The following is a 21,163-nucleotide window of genomic DNA, read 5'->3' on the forward strand; positions in this document are numbered from 1 at the left end:
TTTCGCGTACTTTCAAATTGAATACGAGGTAATGCGGGCACACCCGGGATACTTTTCCACCTACAAAACCCGATGAAAAGTCCGGGCCGACTATTGCTGCTCGGCTCAAATTTAATACGGCTCACAGTCAGAGATGGTAGAATATGAAAACAGTAGGTAACAACTGAATAATAACTATTTAAAGAGGATTGTGTATGCTGTGCTCAGGTACGGGTATTTTCCCTTTCTGTGTGATGGGAAAGGAATATCGCAGATACAGGAAAGACAAGCAATGAACCACAATTTATTCCAGTAACACCAGTTTAATAAAGTTATCATTTACATTACAGTCAAACATATTCCCCTCTAAGGAAGGAGGAGGAGTGAGTGATCTGTAATAATGAAACAATGGGACTGGGCAATATAAGCAGTATAGTTTGTCTTCTTTAAGAGTTTCCCAAGCTCCATTACAGTCCAGGTTTTAAAGGATATCTGTGATTGAGCACAGGTGACTTAAGTACCTCAGTCAATTTGATTTAACAATCTGGACTCAAGTATGGATATACTTAAAATGTGGACCGTGATGACAGTTTGGGCCAGTGTGCCTCAGTCAAATGTGCAAGTGTTTAAACTTTACACAAGTCATAAAATGCAGGGTTTTATCAATTGGAATACAATTTATTTATCTTTTAAAATTTATATATTGTGGACCTGGTTGAAAGTAGTAATTCAAGGGGTTGGGAAACCATGCACATCAACTGTTCCTATTCAACAATATGCTCCAAAAAGTCTTACAACCATCCAAATAAATACTAATCAATCACAATAATTTATCAGTTTCCAATAAAATTTAACGAGCATCACAATCCAATAAATCATAGTTTTCATTTAAGTCTGACGGCCAGTACCGATCCTCCAAGTATTGTTTGTTGTCTGGAACATTGCCCACATTGGGGTTGATGCAACTGCTCAATTGGGGGCACCTGAGGAGGTCTCGCTCCACCTGCTCCTCCACCAATTTATACAACTCCATGCTTGTCTGAGCATCTTCAACTGATGAGTGACCTTTTCTACCCATCTGCATTACATAAAAATGGAAAGAAAATATTTCTCACAGTGAAATAAACAATTAAATTTATTTTCATACATAATTGTTTTCCATTGCCAATTGTTAACGGAATTATGCACATTTGGTTAACCAACTCCATAAAGAAAAAAAAAAAAAAAATCTCCATTCCCATATAGCAGTGGTTCTCAAACTCGGTCCTCAGGACCCCACACAGGTCACGTTTTGCAGGTCACCCAGCAGGTGCACAGGTGTATTCATTACTCACTGACACATTTTAAAAGGTCCACAGGTGAAGCTAATTATTTCACTTGATTCAGTGTGGAGACATGGAAAACATGCACCATTTGGGGTCCTGAGGACCGAGTCTGAGAACCTGTGCCATATAGCATTTACATCCCAACTCTCTTGTATGAATAAGATAAGTATAGTTAACAAAGAACGATAAAAACAGAGAATACTAAAATAACTGGACAAGAGCTTTGTATCATACAGAAACGTCTGTCTTCCCACATCATTTTAACAGGAGCTTCCCATCACTAGTCTGTGTGTGTATGGGGCACCCAGCTTATTAAACTACAATTACCAGGGGGCGTTTCAAATAAAGGCACGGTCCCGTTGCAGTGTTGTGCGGAGGTTACTTGAACTTAAGCTGGGTACGCACTGGAACTTTATAGGCCCGATACATAATTTCCGTCCAAATCGGAATGCCATATCGGCCGTAATGTTCAGTGTGTACGGCCAGTCTGCGAGCTCCCATGGTCATTAGCGTCATCTTCCAGTCGTACGTGCTGCACGGCTAAATGGACGATACTGCATGCGGCGCCGTGCAAGGTAATGATGGACGAAATGAGGGATCGTTTCGTCCTTCATTACATCATTCTCATGTGTACCAGGGATACAATGTGCCAGCCGCCATATCGTCCGGGCACACATCGCTCCAGTATGTACACCGCTAAAGTGATGCTTCCTCTACTGTAATATCCAAGAATGTGTGCAGAAGCACAGAGAGTGATGTTGGTATGGGAATTTACCCTTAAAGCTGGGTACACACTGGAGAGATATCGGCCCGATTTGGCCAAAACGAAACAAAATCGGGCATATTGTGCGCTCCCATGTGATCTTGTACGATTGGCCATGCAGCACAGCCAATCACACTATCGCATGCGGTCGCATACATATATATTGAAAGACGAACCAAGTGATCGTTCCGTTGATCATTTAATCAGGTAATGTACAGTATACCAGCAATCACGAGATGTCCAGGGTGAAGGTAAATCACTCTGAACATCGGACCGACTGACCATCGCTCCAGTGTGTGTCCTGCTTAAGGCTGGGTACGCATTAGGTAATATATTGGACGATATGTCATTTTCAGACAAATTGGAACAATATATCATCCACATCGCATAGTGTGTATGCCCAATCTCGTGTCCACATGCGTCATTCATCGCATTTTCACATCAGACAAGATGGGTAGATGTTCGATGTGGTGCACATTGTGCAGTGTGTACGCTCAGCCGGAAGACCACAAGATATATTGGTCCAATCTTTCCATTGGAGACATTACCTGACCTGCTACTGATTTACACGATGATTGCATAGTGTGTAGAGGAGAAAAGATTAATTTGATACAATGCTCAGACAGGATATTTCATGCCATCGTTCTGAAGATTGCACAGTGTTACACTATGGGCCTGATTCAGAGCCACTCGTAAGCGGCCGCTCGTTCGCTCCGAGCGATGTTTGCCCAACTGCGCATGCGTACGGATCGTTATACGCATGTGCGAACCAGTCAGTGCGGTCGAAATTCATGTGCTCGCAAAATAGCGAATGCCTGATAATTTGAGTGACAGGAGTAGGCGTATGTGGGTGGTAACAGGGGAAGGTGCTTGAAAACGGGGAGTGGAGATCCGTACGCAGGCGTGCTTAAAGGTCAAAATGGGCGTTTTATGGGTGTGCATAATTAAAACAGCAGCGTCATTGACCACGTCATCGGGTTATTTTATAGCCAGAACTGCTCGCAAAATTGTGGTAGCAAAAACCAACCCCAAGAATAGCGAGCAGTTCATACCCTGGTCGATGTACTCGATTAATTTAATAAATAGCGGACATGACGTAGGATGCGAGCGGCCAGGGGGCGTATTTTTCAAAATTACGTTCGCATGTTTTGTTCGCTCTTTCAGACCTAGAGGCGTGAACAGACTGCAAAGAGCGAACGGTTGATTTGAATAGCCACCCCTATTTTCTGGACGAGCGAGCGCTAATTGCGTCCGGCTCTGAATCAGGCCCTATGTCGTTTGTTCTGGGATGAAGGGAAATTGGAATGTCCATTGAGTCTTTTGTACATCATTCTAATGTGTACCTAGCCTAGTCTGTGAATTGTGCTGTCCCCGGTCACTTCAAAAGTAGGGCACACAGATAACCATGACTATACCCTATTGTAACCCATATTGAATCAGGTAGGAATAAGTATACCGCTCCATCTCTTGAGACATATTCCAAGACCAAATACTGGAGAACAAAAATACCACCGAATTAGAGTACATTTTATATTAAAAATATATTTTAGGGGGTTAGCTACTTAATAAAATAAAATCCACTTTAAGAAAAACTTGAAGGGCTTATGGAGCATACACACGGTCAGATTTGTCATATCTGTCAGATGAACGATTTGACCAAAGATTTGAACGATTTTTAACTGCATTACAATGAATGGAATCATCCAAGTCTGACTGCAAACACATCAGATGTCAGATATCGTTATCTGACCATCGGGAACGCGCATCATTCAGGCATGTCAGATTTTCCTTCATATATGAACGATTTTTTAAATAGTTATCGTTCAGATCTGAAGAAAAATCTGACCGTGTGTATGCACCATAAGTTTTATTTAAATAAAATACTACTGAAGCTGCATACACACAACAATTTTTTGAACGATTATCGTTAAACGATATAGTTTAAAATAATCGTTCACTTTCTGAGTAAAACGATGAACGATTATCGTTCATGCATGTTCACAGTTCAGTTAGACTTGTCAACTCAACGATTTTCATTAAGGGAATATGCAAAAATCGTTTGTAGTTCAAAAAAATCGTTCATTATGGTGCATACACACGGTCAGATTTTTCTTCAGATCTGAACGATAACGATTTAAAAAATCGTTCAATCGTTCATATCTGAAGGAAAATCTGACATATCTGTCAGATGAACGATTTGAACGATGCGCGTTCCCGATGGTCAGATAACGATATCTGACATCTGATGTGTTTGCAGTCAGACTTGGATGATTCCATTCATTTTAATGCAGTAAAAAATCGTTCAATCTTTGGTAAAATCATTCATCTGACAGATCTGACAAATCTGACCGTGTGTATGCTCCATTACACTTTAAAAAAATCTGACAGAAAATAGTTCATAAAATCGTTGGTAACAAAATCGTTGTGTGTGTGTGTATGCAGCTTTAGCCATGATCAGTCCGGACACTAACCCCATAAAAATACATGATCCTGCTCCAGAGACAGATCAAATACTCATGGGCAAGTCCACCATCACCTGCACTCAGTTCAGAGACTACGCTGGTTTGGTCAGTCATTCCAGAGCCAGAGATTAACCACATTTATTGTGCCTACCTTCCCGCCCCCCCCCCCACCCCCCTTTTACTTAATAATAAGTAAAAGTGCAATTATGAATCTTACCTGTATCTTTTTATGCAGGATTTGCCATGCAAGGAATTTTAAAGAAACATTTGGTCTTTCTGGAAGTCCTGCAATTTGCTTCAGTACCGCTAATTTACTAGTGTCTCTTGTTTGCTCCGTGGGATGGAAATATTTCAGAGCAAGGAAATCATTGTGTATTGCATGTCCAATTACCCTCTTATCCTTGAGGATCTTCAGTATCTAGAAAATAGTATAAGTGTTTAGTACAAGTTGCCAGAACACTACAACTAAAGCTGGGTACACACCTTTATGATCCCCGGCTGACCGTACTACAAGCTCCCAATCAGCCGAGCAGTGTGAATCCTGCTTTATCCCCTGCGAGCCCCGTACACACTGTGCTAGAAATAGTTCAGTGTGTACAGGCTTCTATGGTCTCAGGGGGTTGGGCCGATATTAAACAGCACATAAGATGCAACCTCCCGATAAGCAGTTTATCGGCTCCTGCATACACACCTATACAATTGCCGGCACGATCAACTGATATGGGGTGATTGGGCCGAGAATAGTATAGTTGTAAATTCAGCTCAATTCAGACTACTAGCTGATTGGAAAAGCAAACAAAATTGAATATTGAGCATTTCACTGCTGCAAATTACAGTGGAGAATGCACAGACAATAAACATTCTAACAGACAATAAAAAAAACAATGCAAAGGGTGATAAAATTATATTTAGGTGGAGATTTAGTCCTCAGCAATGACTGCATAGCCCTCCCCGGAACTGTTGGGTGAAGGTACAGTGTTCTCGCTAGGCTGTTTTAGCGGGGCACCGGCCGTCCGATTTTAAAACACTAAAATGCGCCCTGCCCTTATGGCTGCTCCCCGTTGAAACAGCCAGCGGAGTCCCATCCTCACCCATGGGCTGCAAGGTCCCAGAAAAGTTGCGGTGAAATAATCACTGTTGGGTGAATAGATGCCACACACATGCACGCGGTATCAGTTCACACTGCAGGGAGAGCTTTGTATCTGGAATACATATGTTACACCGCCGGCCACATGGTTCAAATCCCGGCAGCGCCAGCCCAACATGGAAGGAAATCCCGATTGTGCTTAAGGTAAGTATTATCTAACCTAAATCTACCCCCTAACCCTCCTCAGGGGTGCCTAACCCTAACCACCCCCCCTGTGCCTAACCCTAAACCCCCCTTTCCCCACCATCTAAACCCAAGTTCCCCCCCGGGGGTGCCTAACCCTCCCCCTAGCCTAAACCTAACCTCCGGGGGGCTGCCTACCCTAAGACCCCGCCCCCCCCCCCCCCCGGAAGCCTAAACCTAAACCCTGCGGCTGTCCGCGCTCGGCATCCCTTCGATCGGGATGCCCGGCGCCGGTCTCCTGGCGTAGGTTAATTAACCCTCGCTGGGATTCTGTAGTGGAGATGCCAGCGGTCGGCATAGCGACCGCCGGCATCATAAACGCATACCTTGTATCCGTAAGAGCCCAGCATCTTACAGACAGGCAATAGTGCCATTTTTACACACAGGCGCCCTTGCCCCACTCCAGCCCTGGAGTGAATACTAGTACTAGGTGACATCGCTAATTTAGGTGTGTAGGAAAATTAGCACTGCTTGGCAACAATAATATACGGTTATCTGCACAGCAGAACATAGTGAAGTCACATCGCCAAGAATTTCATTCACTTCATAGAATTTATAATTTTTCATGCAGTCTAGAAATCCTGGTGCAGGAGACAAAAAATAATAAGCCAGAACACAATAAACATCTTTACACTTTCGCGATTGTAAAACGCATTCACCTCTACCAATTCAGGCCACAAAAATATAAAAACTTGTGCCCCCCACAAAAATAAGAGGTCCATTGATTTCTTCTTTATCTGGGCATAAAAGTAACGGCTGATGCCTAACTAAATGCCATCATTTGTACAGATTTCAAGAGACGTGCATCTTCCCTAGCTCCTAAATCTGACCAACTGGTTCCCCAATTTCTACTTTTAGCCTACACACCACAAATCCCAGCATCACAGTATTTACCTCTTTCTGAGCGGTTTTAAATGACACAGCATTTTTCAAGTGCCTTTTGGTAATACCACTCCACCGTGTTCTGTAGTCCGTTATTGGCAGCTCTGGGTTAACGTATTTGTCATATAAAACATCCCCGTTGTAATCGACCACACTGCATCGTGCCAACTCGCTGATACGCCCACGAGGACCAGTCCCAACCATTTCACAGTCTATGGCAACACACTTCCCAGGATTTGGGCATGTATCTGGAGAAGGTAGCCTGCTACATGGAGAACTGCCTGACACTGACACCCCGCTATCATAGTCATATGCTGTAGGACAAGCAGATGAACATGCAGCAGCATTAGGCAGAGCGCCCAAAATAGCAGTGATCTTGAGTCTTGCAGACAGGTTTTTTAAACAATTGTTATTGGTGGACGGACAGCTCGGTAAGCATGAGCAGCTGTTTACATCGGGAACAGACTCTAATTCTTTGCCGGACAGTTCTCCTAAATTTCCTGCTTCTTTCTTGCCCAGCAGGGCGCGGTGCTGCATAAATTCCTTGCGCATCAAGCAGCGTTGGTGTTTCCGGCTCCTCCTCTGGCTCCTGGCGCACGTCTCATGATGCTCATCCATTGGGCTGATGTTACGGTAAGAGCTGATATAGTGACTGGAACCACTAAAACCGTGGAATAGATTATTGGCCGCAGTTCTATCCATTGATCAGGATTGCTAAAAATAACACAAAAAGGATCAATGTGGCCTCAGAGGCTCAGACATAGAAATACAATGTATAACACAATACTGACACCCGTTGTAGGTGATGTGAGTGTGAAGTTTGACAATACTGTAGGTAACAATCAGAAAATGTATTTATTAATCATGTCTACATATTAACCTGTCACTCAATACAATAAATACAATTATATATCTCAACAAATATCTGCTAAACTGCTACCCAAAAATCAATAATCTGATTTAATAATTAGCTGCTATAAGTGCCTGATATACATCCATAGTGTGGTATAAGAGGGACTACTGGCTGATCACTGGACACAGTTCTCACTTTATATAGGCACCCTGCCTGCTGTCACTCTATATTTTTGGGGGTACTATAAGGGCCAGCCAGCAAACAGTGTAGCTGGTAGGGTCACATATGTGCCCGCCTTTCTCTAACTATAGCACTACACTCACCTGCCCAGCCAGTTGCCCCCAGCACCGCCTGCCAGTCGCTCTCTAGGTACTCGCCGCTGCTCTCTCCTCCAACACGTGTCGCTCACTTCCCGGCCGGCTTCTAGTATCATGTCCAGGCATGTTCCTCTAGCTGCTCAGCTGCGATTGGCTGCCTCACTAGAGCCTGTCGTCATTATTTTGTGATTGGACAGCGGAGGCATCATGGTATGGAAGTTGTAATGAGTTTGGAACGCAGGAACTTAGGCTGCTGTGCCAAGACTGTGTGTGCCGCGTCACCACGGGGGAGGGGGAGTCACGGCCGCTGTGTCTGCACCAACCATGTGCACGTCACTAGAATGCACTGCAGTGCCCACTGCCCACACATCGTACCCAAACATGTCCTGCTCGTCTCCATTCATGTATACGTATTGTGTACAAGGATCAGTGTATCAGGCCAACCCAGGGACTGAGCGGGATCTGACTCTGTGTTCAATTGGAATACTTGTTCCTGAGTCCTATCTATCGTGTTATGTGTGCTTATAGAAGCCGACAAAATTATGGTGACATCTCCAAAATAGCTGTTTATGAATGACCCTAGAATCCAACGGTTTCAAGGAAATAAGTAGTTTTGTTAACTCCTGGGTGAGAAGTGTTAATCCTGGTACACACTATAAAATGGTGCGACCCAGCGATGCAACAATGTGATGAATTGTTGCATGCTGCACTTTACGGTACGGGATGCCGGCATCCCATCACTTGTCCGTAGGTATCCTAACCCTCTCCCTACCCTAATGGTGCATACACACTGGGCGATAAAGTGGACGACTGAACGATATCGTTATCGTTCAGTCGTCCACTTTATCGTCCATTTTTAACCCCAAAAAGATGAACAATAACGACGACGCGCGTTCCTGCAGGTCGTTCGTCATTATCATTCATCGGGCTGACATGCAGGCCAACCTGACGATCTCGTCAGGTTGCTGCATGTCAGGGAATGGGGGAGAGAGTCCGACGCTGAACAATATCGTTAATGATATCGTTCAGCGGCTGTGCTCAATGTCATGAACGACATTGAGCACAGCCTGCCGGGGACAACACTACACGATATCGCTCAGGGAGCATATCGTGTAGTGTGTACGCACCTTAATGGAGCATACACACAGTCAGATTTGTCAGATGAACGATCTGATCAACGATTTGACTATGAACGATTTTTGACTGCAGTAAAATGAATGGAATCGTCCAAATCTGACTGCAAACACATCGGATGTCAGATATCGTTATCTGACCATCGGGAACGCGCATTGTTCATCGTTCAGACATGTCAGATATAGGTGCGTACACGCTGGGCGATTAAAGTGGACCACTGAACGATATCGTTATCGTTCAGTCGTCCACTTTATAGTCCATTTTTAAAATCAAAACGAACGATAATGACGCGCGTTCCCGCGGGTCGTTCGTCATTATCGTTCATCAAGTAAACATGCAGGCCAACCTGACAATGTCGTCAGGTTGCTCCATGTTGGGGAATGGGGTAGAGAGCCCGGCGCTGAACGATATCGTTAATGATATCGTTCAGCGGGTGTGCTCAATGTCATGAACGACATTGAGCACACCCTGCCAGGGACACACTAGACGATATTGCTCAGGGAGCATATCGTCTAGTGTGTATGCTCCTTAAATCAGATTTTCCTTCAGATATGAACGATTTTTTAAATCGTCATCGTTCAGATCTGAAGAAAAATCTAACCCTTCCCGATGCCTGAACCTGACCTCCCCCCTAGTGCCTAACCTAACCCTCCCCCCACCCCAGTACTTACCTTCTGGATACCGGCGCTGGGATTCTGACAGGTGTCGGGATATATTCTTAGCGCCGGCATCCCCTGTGACGGGATACTGAACGTATCCCAACAGCACCATGTCGTTCATTGCATTATCCCATCTGCCATGTAGGACAGCAGATGGGACGATGTGATGAGCGACCGTCGTAAACAACAGATCGGGTGTACACACTATACAATGTATACGATATATATATTCTTCTGATCTGTGTCAGGACGATATAGTGTACAATACATTGTATAGTGTGTGCCCAGCTTTAGATATGTATAACATGTTCCGTGAAGCAGGATTGGAAGGGTTGGGCAGTGGTGGGTGCTCTGGACGCCTTTCTCCTTATTTGGCACAGAAATGTCCTACTCATGTATACAGTATATGCTGGAATAGGGTTTCTTGTAGATTGTTTGTTTTAGAGCGCCATCCTGAGGATGTTTATCGGCTTTGGGGAGTAATTTCCATCATTGCTGATGGGACATCATTACCACCAGCATACCAAGCAGCACTGTCAGCTTTGAGGATAATGACTGTGGAGAAAACTGACCTGATCCGTTATCATCATTACCAACACCCAATCTTTGCGCCTGATTCGGCGAGGAACGCAGTTGCTTACACGCATGCAATCGGTTAATTGTTGCGTACTCCTCATGTGTATGCATCGCAGTGCGCAGACTAGCCACTGTGCATGGGACTGCGGTCGCAGAGGATACGCAGACCCATGGCGGAGTGATTGACAGGATGTGCCGTTTGTGGGAGGTGACGGGGGCAGGCGTGCCAGTGTGTTTCATCGCCATTGCATGGGCGTGCATGAATTGGCAACTGCGAAACCAGACGCCGCCGGAGGACTCATAGCGTGTACTGAAGTAAGCAATTCCTGAGTGAGGTCAGGGCTTCATTAACTGCGTATGGGTCCGATGTTACTCAATGTTACCGATTGTTTCTCTATGTTAGCCAATAATACGGATGTGAGTAAGGGGAAGTGGGCGTCCTTATGGCAGACTGCGATCGCAATGCGAATGCAATCATTTAAATATATTAGCAACTGTATTGCGTGCGTATAAGCAAAATAGCGAACCGTAGTGAATCAGGCCCTTTGTTATTAAGAAGAAAAAAGAAGGCTTTCCAGTTGTTTGTGGGTCTGATTTATTAACGAGTTTTATTATTCACAACGAGTGATAAAACTCGTGTATGATAATGGTGCTCCAGCCAATCAACTCCCAACTGTCATGACAGTTGGGAGCTGATTGGCTTAAGAAGGATTTATCATACGCAACGCGTTTTATCACTCGTTGTGAATGATAAAAACTTGTTGATAAATGAGGCAATGTTGTGTTTTATCAGTTGAAGGAATTTTCAAATGAATGTCATTTTCTCCTGTAATACTCAACAATGGGTATAATTCCATTCTAGAGAGTCAGAGACAGGTAGTTTTTTTTTTTTTCTCTTTATTTTTAGAAGTGAAAAACATGAAAATAAGATAGTCACATATTGACAAGATATGCAAAATCAACATACATAAAACAAAAACAATCAAACAATTGTTGCATTACATGGATATAACAAAAATGTATCAATTTCACTTTGATTTGTTAATTTTTTTCGTTGCATAATAAAAGATAAATAACAAAATAATGGTGTTGAAATGGGGATCAGGGGAGGGGGGGAAAGGGAAAAGAAAAAAGGCATACACCGATGCAGATCAAAATAAGCATAACCTGTATAAAGGAATAAAGCATTAAGGCGCATATCCACTACACGACTGATGAATGATTGAATGATTACAACATCGTAATCCTTCAATCGTTCATCATACTGTGGATATTGTGCCCACACTGAACGATATATCGTTCAGTGCAGGCACCCTCCCTCATCCTTGAACATGCACAGCCTGACAATATCGTCAGGTTGGCCTGCATATTCAGGCGATAACAGATGCTGACAACGACTAGCGGGAGCGCTCATCACTGGTCGTTGCCAGGATATTCACTGCACGACTAATGAATGATTGATAACGATGTCGTAATCGTTCAATCGTTCATTTTTATCGTGTAGTGGATATGCGCCTTTCGAAACCCACAGTCTATAGTAGGGCCAAACAGTAGTATTATAAGGTACCTATGGAAGTAGAGGAACTAGGGACCCCAAGTATCATGAAATTTATCTACAGCGTCATGGAGCAAGGCAGTAATATATTCCATGGAAACTGCATACTATATTTTATTAATAAGTGCCTGCGAAGAAGGAGCTGCAGGATGTTTCCATTGAACAGCGGTTAAATGGCTGCGTCAAAAATATGGTGACATAGTTTATTTAAGGGTTTCGAAATCCTCAAAAGTTTATATAGTAAAGCATTTAGAGGGTTTTTGGGGGGGACAAGCTGGCAAGGACATAATTCCAGTAGGGTATGATCAAAGGACAGTCCCACCAGATGTGCAGAAATGTACCTTTGTGTCCACAGCGCCTCCAGCATAAGTCTGAGGCGGTCAGGAAGATATAATGTACTTTTTCAGGGACCATGTACCATCGTGTATACATTTTATAGGCATTTTCCTTAGAAATTGGTATTAATAGATGTTTTGGACACTCATTGTCTGATGTTAGACCAATCCTCATCAGTTAGATTTAAACCCAAATCCTGTTACCAGACCTGTTCAAAGGGTTCTTTAAAATCAGTTGGAGGGTTGGCCAAAAGAGAATATAAAATGGAAATGGCGCCTCTGCACCCTGGATCGTATATACACAAGCACTCGAATGGGCTGGGATTCCTGAGCTTATTAGATTTCCTTAAGGAGTGTACGATACTGGTAATTTGCAAATATTCAAAATAGTACATAGTCTGCAGAGACCGTTCTTTTTAAAAAACACCCAATGGGATGGTATATAACGGAGCTGCTTCTCCTCCTAATGTCTTTTCCTGTCTCTAGGTTTGGTAGGCGGGTAGCGTTTTATATTTTCAAAGAAATACAGAGAAACATAACAAGTCATTTATTGCGGTGCACTCAGGATCAAAGTAATAAATAATAAAAATACAAACTTTATTTTCATTAAAACACTGGCCCTGATTCAGAGTCAGACGCTCTGACAGAGCGCTCGCTCTGAATCAGGGCCGTCCCTGCTCCTTTTTGGAGCGGCCTCCTGGCCGCTCGCATAGCTGTGGGTGACCACCCACAGCTATAGTGAGCGGCCAAAATAATGGTCGCGATGGTCAAGACAGTATTGTCCCCTTTTATTCATTTTAAGATCCTACAGTAATCACGTTTATGACAGCTCTCCAGATAATTTGTGAAACAACAAATAGTAAAGAAAAGTTTCAGTAATTTAAAAGGCTGAAAATTTTACAATTTCTTCTAATTATTTATTAAAAGTACAGATGTGCCCCGACCACCATATTTTGGTTTTGAATCAGTATCTCATTCGTCTTTTAGATCTGCATTTGGTTTTGCCAAAACCGCCCTTGCGTGTTTTGGTTTTGGATCTGTATTTTTTTCAAAAAAATCATAAAAAATGCTGAAATCACATAATTTGGGTCTGTTTTTGTTCCTGCAGTATTATTAACATCAATAACATTTATTTCATGTCAGTTTCGACCACTTCACATCTTACAATACTGATTTCATTCAGTTTAGGCCAAAAGGTTGCATCGAGCTGTGAGCGTCACAAACATGTGGCAGTTCAGCTTCCAACATGGCACATCTAGGAAACGGAATCGGTATGGAATCCCAGCTGCCGCATGGCCGGCAGTTCGATTCCCGGCAGCGGCAGCCTGACAGATCAGCAGAGCCCAGCAGCGGAGGCCTGACAGCGCTGGAAATCCCGATCGTCCCTAAGGTAAGTATAAACTAACCTAAACCCTTACCCTAACCCTCCTTAGGGGTGCCTAACCCTAACCTCCCCCCCAAGTGCCTAACCCTAATCCCACCTCTAAGTGCCTAACCCTAACCCCCCCCTTCCCTGCTGCCTAAACCTAAGTCCCCCGGGGGGGTGCCTAACCCTAACCTCCCCCTGTGGGTTCCGAACCCTAACCCTCCCTCCCCCTAGTCTAACCCTAACCCTCCCGGGGGGGTGACTAACCCTAAGTCCCCCCCAGGTGCCCTAAACCTAACCCTCCCCCCCACGAGGCTGTTCGCTTGCAGCGCCTGGGATCCCTTCGATTGGGATGCCCGGGTGCCGGTCTCTCGGCGTCGAGTAAATGACAGGCGTCTAGATATAGATGCCCAGTCATTTATCACTCGCCGGGATAAAGCAGCCGGGAAGCCAGCTGTCGGTATTAAGGCAGCCAGTTTCCCGACTGCATATCCTAGGAAACAGAGTGGAAGACAGTATGGCAGTTTAATGAACTATAAGACCCCATAGAGAAACCAAGAATGTTTTCATTAATCAAGAACTAGATCAGAGGCCCGAGGGAGATGGAGTATGCATATGGAGTAGTTGAAGACGGAAAGGAAGGAAGGATTGATTAGTTTGTACATTTATTTACATTTTTTGATTCTGAAGAAAATTTATGAGGGAGGATCAATGTATTGTAGGATCAAGTTCTTCAGTTCCTGAAAAACATCTTTGAACTGGAGAAGGTTAGCTATTCGAGCGTTGAGAGTTTGTCAGAAGATATCATGCAGTGTCTGCACCATCGCACAGAGATGCTTGTGGCATATATGGGAGCTGGCTCACTGAAGCCCACTGGTACCCAATCCCATGTGAACCAACCACATAAAACCTGATCACCTGAGTGACATCTGCAGAGTACCTGTAGCTAACACACAGTGAGGGCAGCCATTTTGTGCCATATGCTGATTGAATACTGATTCAGCCCATATACTCTGTATATTTTTTTTATACATCTAATAGAAATACGGTGGCCTTGCTTGTGGAGGTGCTAAATAGTACACACTGTAAACAGACATTTACTTTGTGCTCAGGGAGGTTATTGGGGATTATCGGACCAAGACTCGCTGTTTACATCAGAGGAAAGCAGCCTGTAGCTCTTTGGCTGAACTACAACTCCCAGCATCCGTGCTGTTTGCCGTGCTTGCTGGAAGTCGTTTATCAACAGCAGGTGGAATGCCTCAGGTTACCTCAGCCTGCTTTATGCACAGTATGTACCATGTAAATATGTATGTGACCAATACACAAAACTTATTTTTGTATTAAACATATTTGCACTTTATTGCACACATCTGTCACACAATATTAATTTGTCCCCACTGGAGTCCACCATTACAGGAGCTTCAGTATTTTTTGGACGTCATTGGCGGTAAAGGTCTTCCTCGTGGAATTTGTAGTTCATTTTGATGAACATCATCTTTTCCACATTTTGAGGTAGTCTTCTACGCCGATCGTTGACAAGGTTCACGGCGCGCTGAAAACTCTTTCTGAGTACACACTGCAGGGTAGCCAGCTCAAGTAGAGCAAAGCCAGTTTCGGCAGGGGCCTCCAAATTGCCTTTTGTTGCCTGCCAATAGTCAAACGGACTGTTTGACATGCCTATTCGGACGCTATCATTATCAGATGGAGTCATGGTAGAGGTATCATTAATTGTAGGCAATTAATTTAGGTTGTATCGACTCATCTGCATCACCATTGGGTCTACTAGGAAAGCTGAGTTTTTTCCTGGCAGCTGCACTTGCTGGAGAAACTGAAGGAGGAACCATCGTTGCGTCACATGCTGCTTGAGCTGACAATTTGATCACCAACAGCTCATTGCAGCTCTTCAGATCTGTGTCCATTGGGAAGAAAGACACGACCTATGATTTAAACCTGGGATCGAGCACGGTCGCCAAAATGTATTGATCCAATTTGAAGATCCTGACAACCCTTGGATCCTTGCAAGCGAATAAAGGACTTGACCTACAAGTCAGACATACTTAGCGGAATCGCTTTGTTTCAGCTTATCCTTCAGTTTCTCAAGCATCTTTTCCAATAGTCTAATTAGTGGAATTACCTGGCTCAAACTGCTTCAAGGGTTTCAGCACCTTGCACAACACGGAAAGTATTCTCCACTGCGCTTGATTAAGGTGCATTCCCCTTGCTCTCCCTATGTCATACATAGGTCATTGTGTAGCTTTGGATGGCTTTTTGCTGTTCCTCGATCCTTTGAAGCATATAAAGGGTGGCATTCCACCTTGTTACTACCTCTTGCTTCAGTTGGTGGCAGGGCAAATTACACAGTTCTTGCAATCTTCTACACGCACCTGTTGAATGGTGAAAATGTCCTGATCTTTTTTGGGCCACAGAGAGTATCTCCTGCATGGCCCTGTCATTTTTTTTTAATTTTGCACCACCAAGTTTATTGTGTGAGCAAACCATGGAACGTGTTGGAATTCACCCAGCTGTAATGCTCTTACAATATTGGTGGCATTGTCAGAAATGACAAATCCTGAGGAGAGTCCAAGTGGGGTAAGCCATTTTCCTTGACTTTTTCTAAGAGGTAGTCAGCGGTATGCCTCTTACTGAAACCGGCGATACACAGACTAGTCTGTCTCTGAATTAGCAGCTGTCTGTTAGATGCTGCTATTGGTGGTGCTGAAGGCAATACACCCACCCAGTGGGTTGTCGCAGTCATGTAATCTTTAGTTTGCCCTGTTCAGCTTGTCCACATATCTGTGGTTAAGTGGACAGTGGGTACAATGGCATTTTGGAGGACACTAATTATGTTTTTTTAACGCCCTTGTACAGGCTGGGAATTGCTTTTCTAGTGTAGTGGAATCTAGATGGGATTTGGTAACAGGGACAGAGGACCTCGATTAACTGTCTAAAACCCACTGCATTGATGGTGGATATTGGATGCACATTTAATATCACCATAGATGTTATGGCGTCAGTGACCCGCTGTGTAACTCTGTGACTACTGTCATACTTGCTCCCCATTGCAAAGGATTGTTTAACAGTCAATTGTGTTTTTAAAGTACTACTAGTAGTCTTCTTGGTCCCATTCTTGGATGAATATCCACTCCCAGCAGCAGGCATAGCACTCAAGATTCTTCTGAGGAATCCTGGATAGGGGAGGGCTCAGTTAGCCTTATCAAATTGGATGCAGGACTATTTCTGATCATGATTGAGGATATTGTTGATTGTGCTGTTGGTGGTGGAGATGGCAGGTGCTTGGATCTAGCAGAGAAGGGAGCCAGCTGACACTGGACTGGTACTTTTTTAGCTAAAGTATCTGAATTTGTAAAAAACTTTTCATACATACACTGAAATTGATGCAACAGAGAGGAGGTTCCTAGATGGTTAAGATGCCTACCTCTACTTACTAAGGCTTTGCAAATGCTACAGATTGCTTGAGAGTTGTTGTCCGGATTTGGGTAGAAATAATTTCACACAAGCAGTGCTTGTGGTAGGGTATAGTCAATTTCAAGCGCTGCGTTCACCGATGGTACTCGATGTACTGATGGTTGCATACACTTCCTGGAGATGAAGTGCGCAAGTGGGCATCTTAAGACAGGCTGGTGGGCGTCTACTTATACAAAGTGATTGCACGCAAGGACATAGTGGGCATGCTTATGCCTTGCCGTGCGATCGCCAGACATGCCGTCACTTAGCCAAATTTGCATATGCTCAGTGCGAACGTATGCATCTAGCGAGCGGGTATGAATGAGCTCCTCTGAGCCAAGGCAAGCCCAGGATGACTGGTGCCATAGGACAATGAAGCAGATAGAAAGATAAGTCTTCTGAATGCAGTGCACCCATGGAGAAATGAATGGGTGGTGTTTGAATCTTAAATTGCCCAATTGAAAGAGGACTCCCATCAAGGCCGCAGATTGAAACTGGACTGACCAATTCCTCAGGTGGAACTCCTAGGGGTATATTTACTAAAGTGAGAGCTTTTAGAAATGGAGATGTTGCCCACAGCAACCAATCAGATTCTAGCTATTATCTTCTAGAAGGTGCTAGTTAAATGTTAAGTAGAAACTGATTGGTTACTATGGGCAACATCTCCACTTCTAAAAATCTCACTGTAGTAAATATACCCCCTAGAGTCCAGGAAGTTCCCGGCAGCTTCACTGTCAAGAAACGCAGATGTTGGAAGCTCCTTACCGACACATGAATCAAAACTGGAACCAGAACAGAATTTTTTTGCAAAATGTTGGAGAGGCCTAGATGAAGTTCACCCCTCCATCTAGGCCCAGTCTTTTCCCGTATTCAGAGGGCAGGAGTTGGCCATATGGCCTTTACCACCACATTAAAGGCAGAGACCCAGGGTCCTCCTCCTGAGCTTCTTTTTAGCAGACATGTGAAATGCCCCGACTTGCATGGATTCCACTTGCTCTGCTGTGGGTTTGACAACTACCAAACGAGGGGGCAGTAATGATAGTTCCTTCTCCATTTTTCATTCCCTGATGCGTTGGTCAATCCACATGGCAAGCAGCATAAGACTATCTAAAGTGTCGGGCGCCGGGTACTGCACAAGATAGTCCTTGATCTGTTCAGTAAGACCAAGATGGATCTCATTCCAAATGGCAGGGTCATTCCAACCACTGTAAATGGCTCATCTCTGAAACTCGGTGCAGAAGTCTTCAGCAGTATGTTGCACTTGCTTGAGCAACTGCAGGTGGGCCTCAGATGATGCTTCCCTATCTGGGTCATCATAAAGCATTAATGAAGGCTTAAACAAATCATAAGGCTGGGTGATCTGATGGAAAACCAAAAGCTCAGGTCTGGGGATTTCCTTTCAGGAGTGAGAGGACAATCCCCACATGCTGAGACTCGGAACCAGAAGACAAGGGTCGGAGCTTGAAACACAGCTTGCAGCTCTCCCTGAAGTTCAGGAACTTTTTATGGTCCCCAGAGAGTCGGTCAATAAGATTTGACTTTGACTCTTTCACAGCAGCTTGAGCAACTAGCTTTGACCAGACTTCATTGACCCGAAGAGACAACTCCTGAAGCTTCTGGGTTAACCCCTGAATCTGACTGGCTAGGACTTGTGATGGATTCATGGTGGGATCTATCACTGCTGAAGAGTGGGATGATTATTTATTTTTATTTATTTTATTTATTAACAGTTTCTTATATAGCGAAGCATATTCTGTTGCGCTTTACAATTTGAAACAGCTTTAATAGAACAAAACTGGGTTGTAAGAGCCAGACATAAAGGTAAGAGGGCCCTGCTCGCAAGCTTACAATCTATAGGGAAATAGGTGTTGATACATAAGGATAGGTGCTACATATTGCAAATTGGTCCATCCCGATTGCAGGTGTTCTTGGTGAGCTGTATGATCCAGTCACACTAGAAAGTTGGCCTAGGGTTAGGAGGATGTGAAATTGAAGAAAGAGAAAATGTGATATGTGTATACTATAAGAAGGAAGTTAGATAGGGAAGCTATGAAGGCTATGTAGGCAATTATGGAATCTGATAAGCTTGTCTGAAGAGGTGAGTTTTCAGAGAATGCTTGAATGTTATTGTGACGCCTGAGGGTTGGAGTTTGTTGGAACAAGCGTGGTAGGCTGAAGAGGAACCTAGGAAGTCGTGATTGAATCTGGGTGGCTTGCTTCAAGATAGGAGGCAGTGGAACTGCTGGAGGTGATGAGCCCGAAGATGAAGACAGTAGAGAACAACTTTATTAGACTGGAATTTGAATTGGAACTGTAGTGGTAGAATCAGATAGGAACCGATGAAGTAGAGTCGATGATATGAAATTGATGAAGCAGGATCGGATTGGAACCGATGTTTGGAGACAGTCGGATTGGAACCGATGTTTAGAAGCAATCAGTTTGGAACTGTTGTTTGGAGACATTCAGGTTGGAACTGATGTTATGAATTGAAGAACTGGATCGGTTTGAGACCGATGATGAATTAAAGTACTGGATCGGTTTGAGACCGATGTTTGGAGATATTGGCTGGGACTGATGATTGGATATATCGGCTGGGACTGATGATTGGAGAGATCGGCTAGGACCGATGATTGGCGATATCAGCTGAGACCGATGATTGGAGATATTGGCTGGTAACGATGATTGGAGATATCAGCTGGGACCGATGGAGGTAGTTATGAACAAGTCTCTGTGGTAAAACCAGACTGGAGCACTAAATGGATTTGGAGGCTTGATAACCAGACTTGGAACTGGAATGGCCCAGAGCTGTAACCTCAGCAGAAGCGACGTTGTACTTACTGGTAAAGTGGACCAGTCAGGAAATTTAGGGCCTGATTCAGAGCAGGACGCAATTAGCGCTCGCTCGTCCAGAAAATAGGGGTGGCTATTCAAATGAACCGTTCGCTGTTTGCGGTCTGTTCACGCCTCTTGGTCTGAACGAGCGTACAAAACTTGCGGTCGTTTTTTGGGAAACTACGCCCCCTGGCCGCTTGCATCCTACGTCATGTCCGCTAATTATTAGATTAATCGAGTACATCGAACAGGGTATGAACTGCTCGCTATTCTTGTGGTTGGTTTTTGCTACCACAATTTTGCGAGCAGTTCTGGCTTAAAAAAAACCCAGTGACATGGTCAATGACGCTGCTGTTTTAAATATGCACACCCATAAAACGCCCGTTTTGACCTTTAAGCACGCCTGCGTTCGGATCTCCACTCCCCGTTTTCAAGCACCTTCCCCTGTTACCACCCACATACGCCTCTTTCTGTCACTCAAATTAGCAGGCATTCGCTATTTTGCAAGCACATGAATTTCGGCCGCACTGACTGGTTTGCGCATGCGTATAACGATCCGTACGCATGCGCAGTTGGGCAAACATCGCTCAGAGCGAACGAGCTGCCGCTTACGAGTGGCTCTGAATCAGGCCCTTAATTTTTAGAGGTGGATCCCCAGGGATTGGATGCTGTAATCAGCTGGTCTGGGAAAAACAATCTGAGTGGTGGAGGAGAGCCAGGTGACTGAATCCAACATGGCTGTGCTCATTCTGAGTTTTGTAGGGAACTCTGGTGTGAAGTCTAAGTGCTAGCATGCTGGGTAAACACACTGAAAGCACAGAGCAGGAACAGTTTGGACAGAGCTCATAGCCAGCTGAAAGCGATGTGCAGTGCAGGCGGACATCTGCGTCATCCGGGATTGATGTGTGGTCACGGCGCGAGCTGACCTCTGTGCTAGCTGGAACAAACACCGCAGAGGAAAATAACAGGAGAATATGGGAAAAATGAGTCAGGATTGTGGGCCTGATTCAGACCCACTCACGAGCGGCTGTCCGCTCGCAAGTGGGTCGATGTTCTGGACTGAGCATGCGCACGACGGAGGGAGCTCCGTCGTGCGCATGCGCCAGACGCGACGAGCGAAGGAAAGTCCTTCGCTCGTTGTGTCTGATCAAAGGGGGCGTGCTGTCGATGTTGATTGACAGCACGCCCCCTTTGGTAGGCGTGCCGGGGGGCGTGCCACCCTGACGGGGGCGTTCCCACGGGAACGCCTCCCGTCAGAAGCCGGCCCACTGACATCACTAGTGATGTCAGTGGGAGTGATTTTGGCTCTGATAGAGCCAAAATCACTCCG

At 44.6% G+C, this 21,163-nt stretch overlaps 1 protein-coding gene across 1 annotated transcript; it reads right to left on the reverse strand.

Annotated features, from left to right (window-relative positions):
• Positions 1 to 275: 275 nt before the first annotated feature.
• LOC148481872 (apoptosis-enhancing nuclease-like) lies at positions 276 to 8,125 on the reverse strand. Its single transcript, XM_088452836.1, has 4 exons — positions 7,918 to 8,125; positions 6,754 to 7,455; positions 4,747 to 4,947; positions 276 to 1,057 (listed from the first exon to the last, which is right to left on the reverse strand). Exons 2-4 carry the CDS (start codon positions 7,441 to 7,443, stop codon positions 830 to 832), a joined length of 1,119 nt encoding a protein of 372 aa, XP_088308962.1. The 5' UTR covers positions 7,444 to 7,455; positions 7,918 to 8,125; the 3' UTR covers positions 276 to 829.
• Between the last annotated feature and the right edge of the window lie 13,038 nt (positions 8,126 to 21,163).

Source organism: Taudactylus pleione, unplaced genomic scaffold (assembly GCF_031769625.1).
Source record: "Taudactylus pleione unplaced genomic scaffold, aTauple2 ptg000556l, whole genome shotgun sequence".
NCBI classification, from domain to species: domain Eukaryota; kingdom Metazoa; phylum Chordata; class Amphibia; order Anura; family Myobatrachidae; genus Taudactylus; species Taudactylus pleione.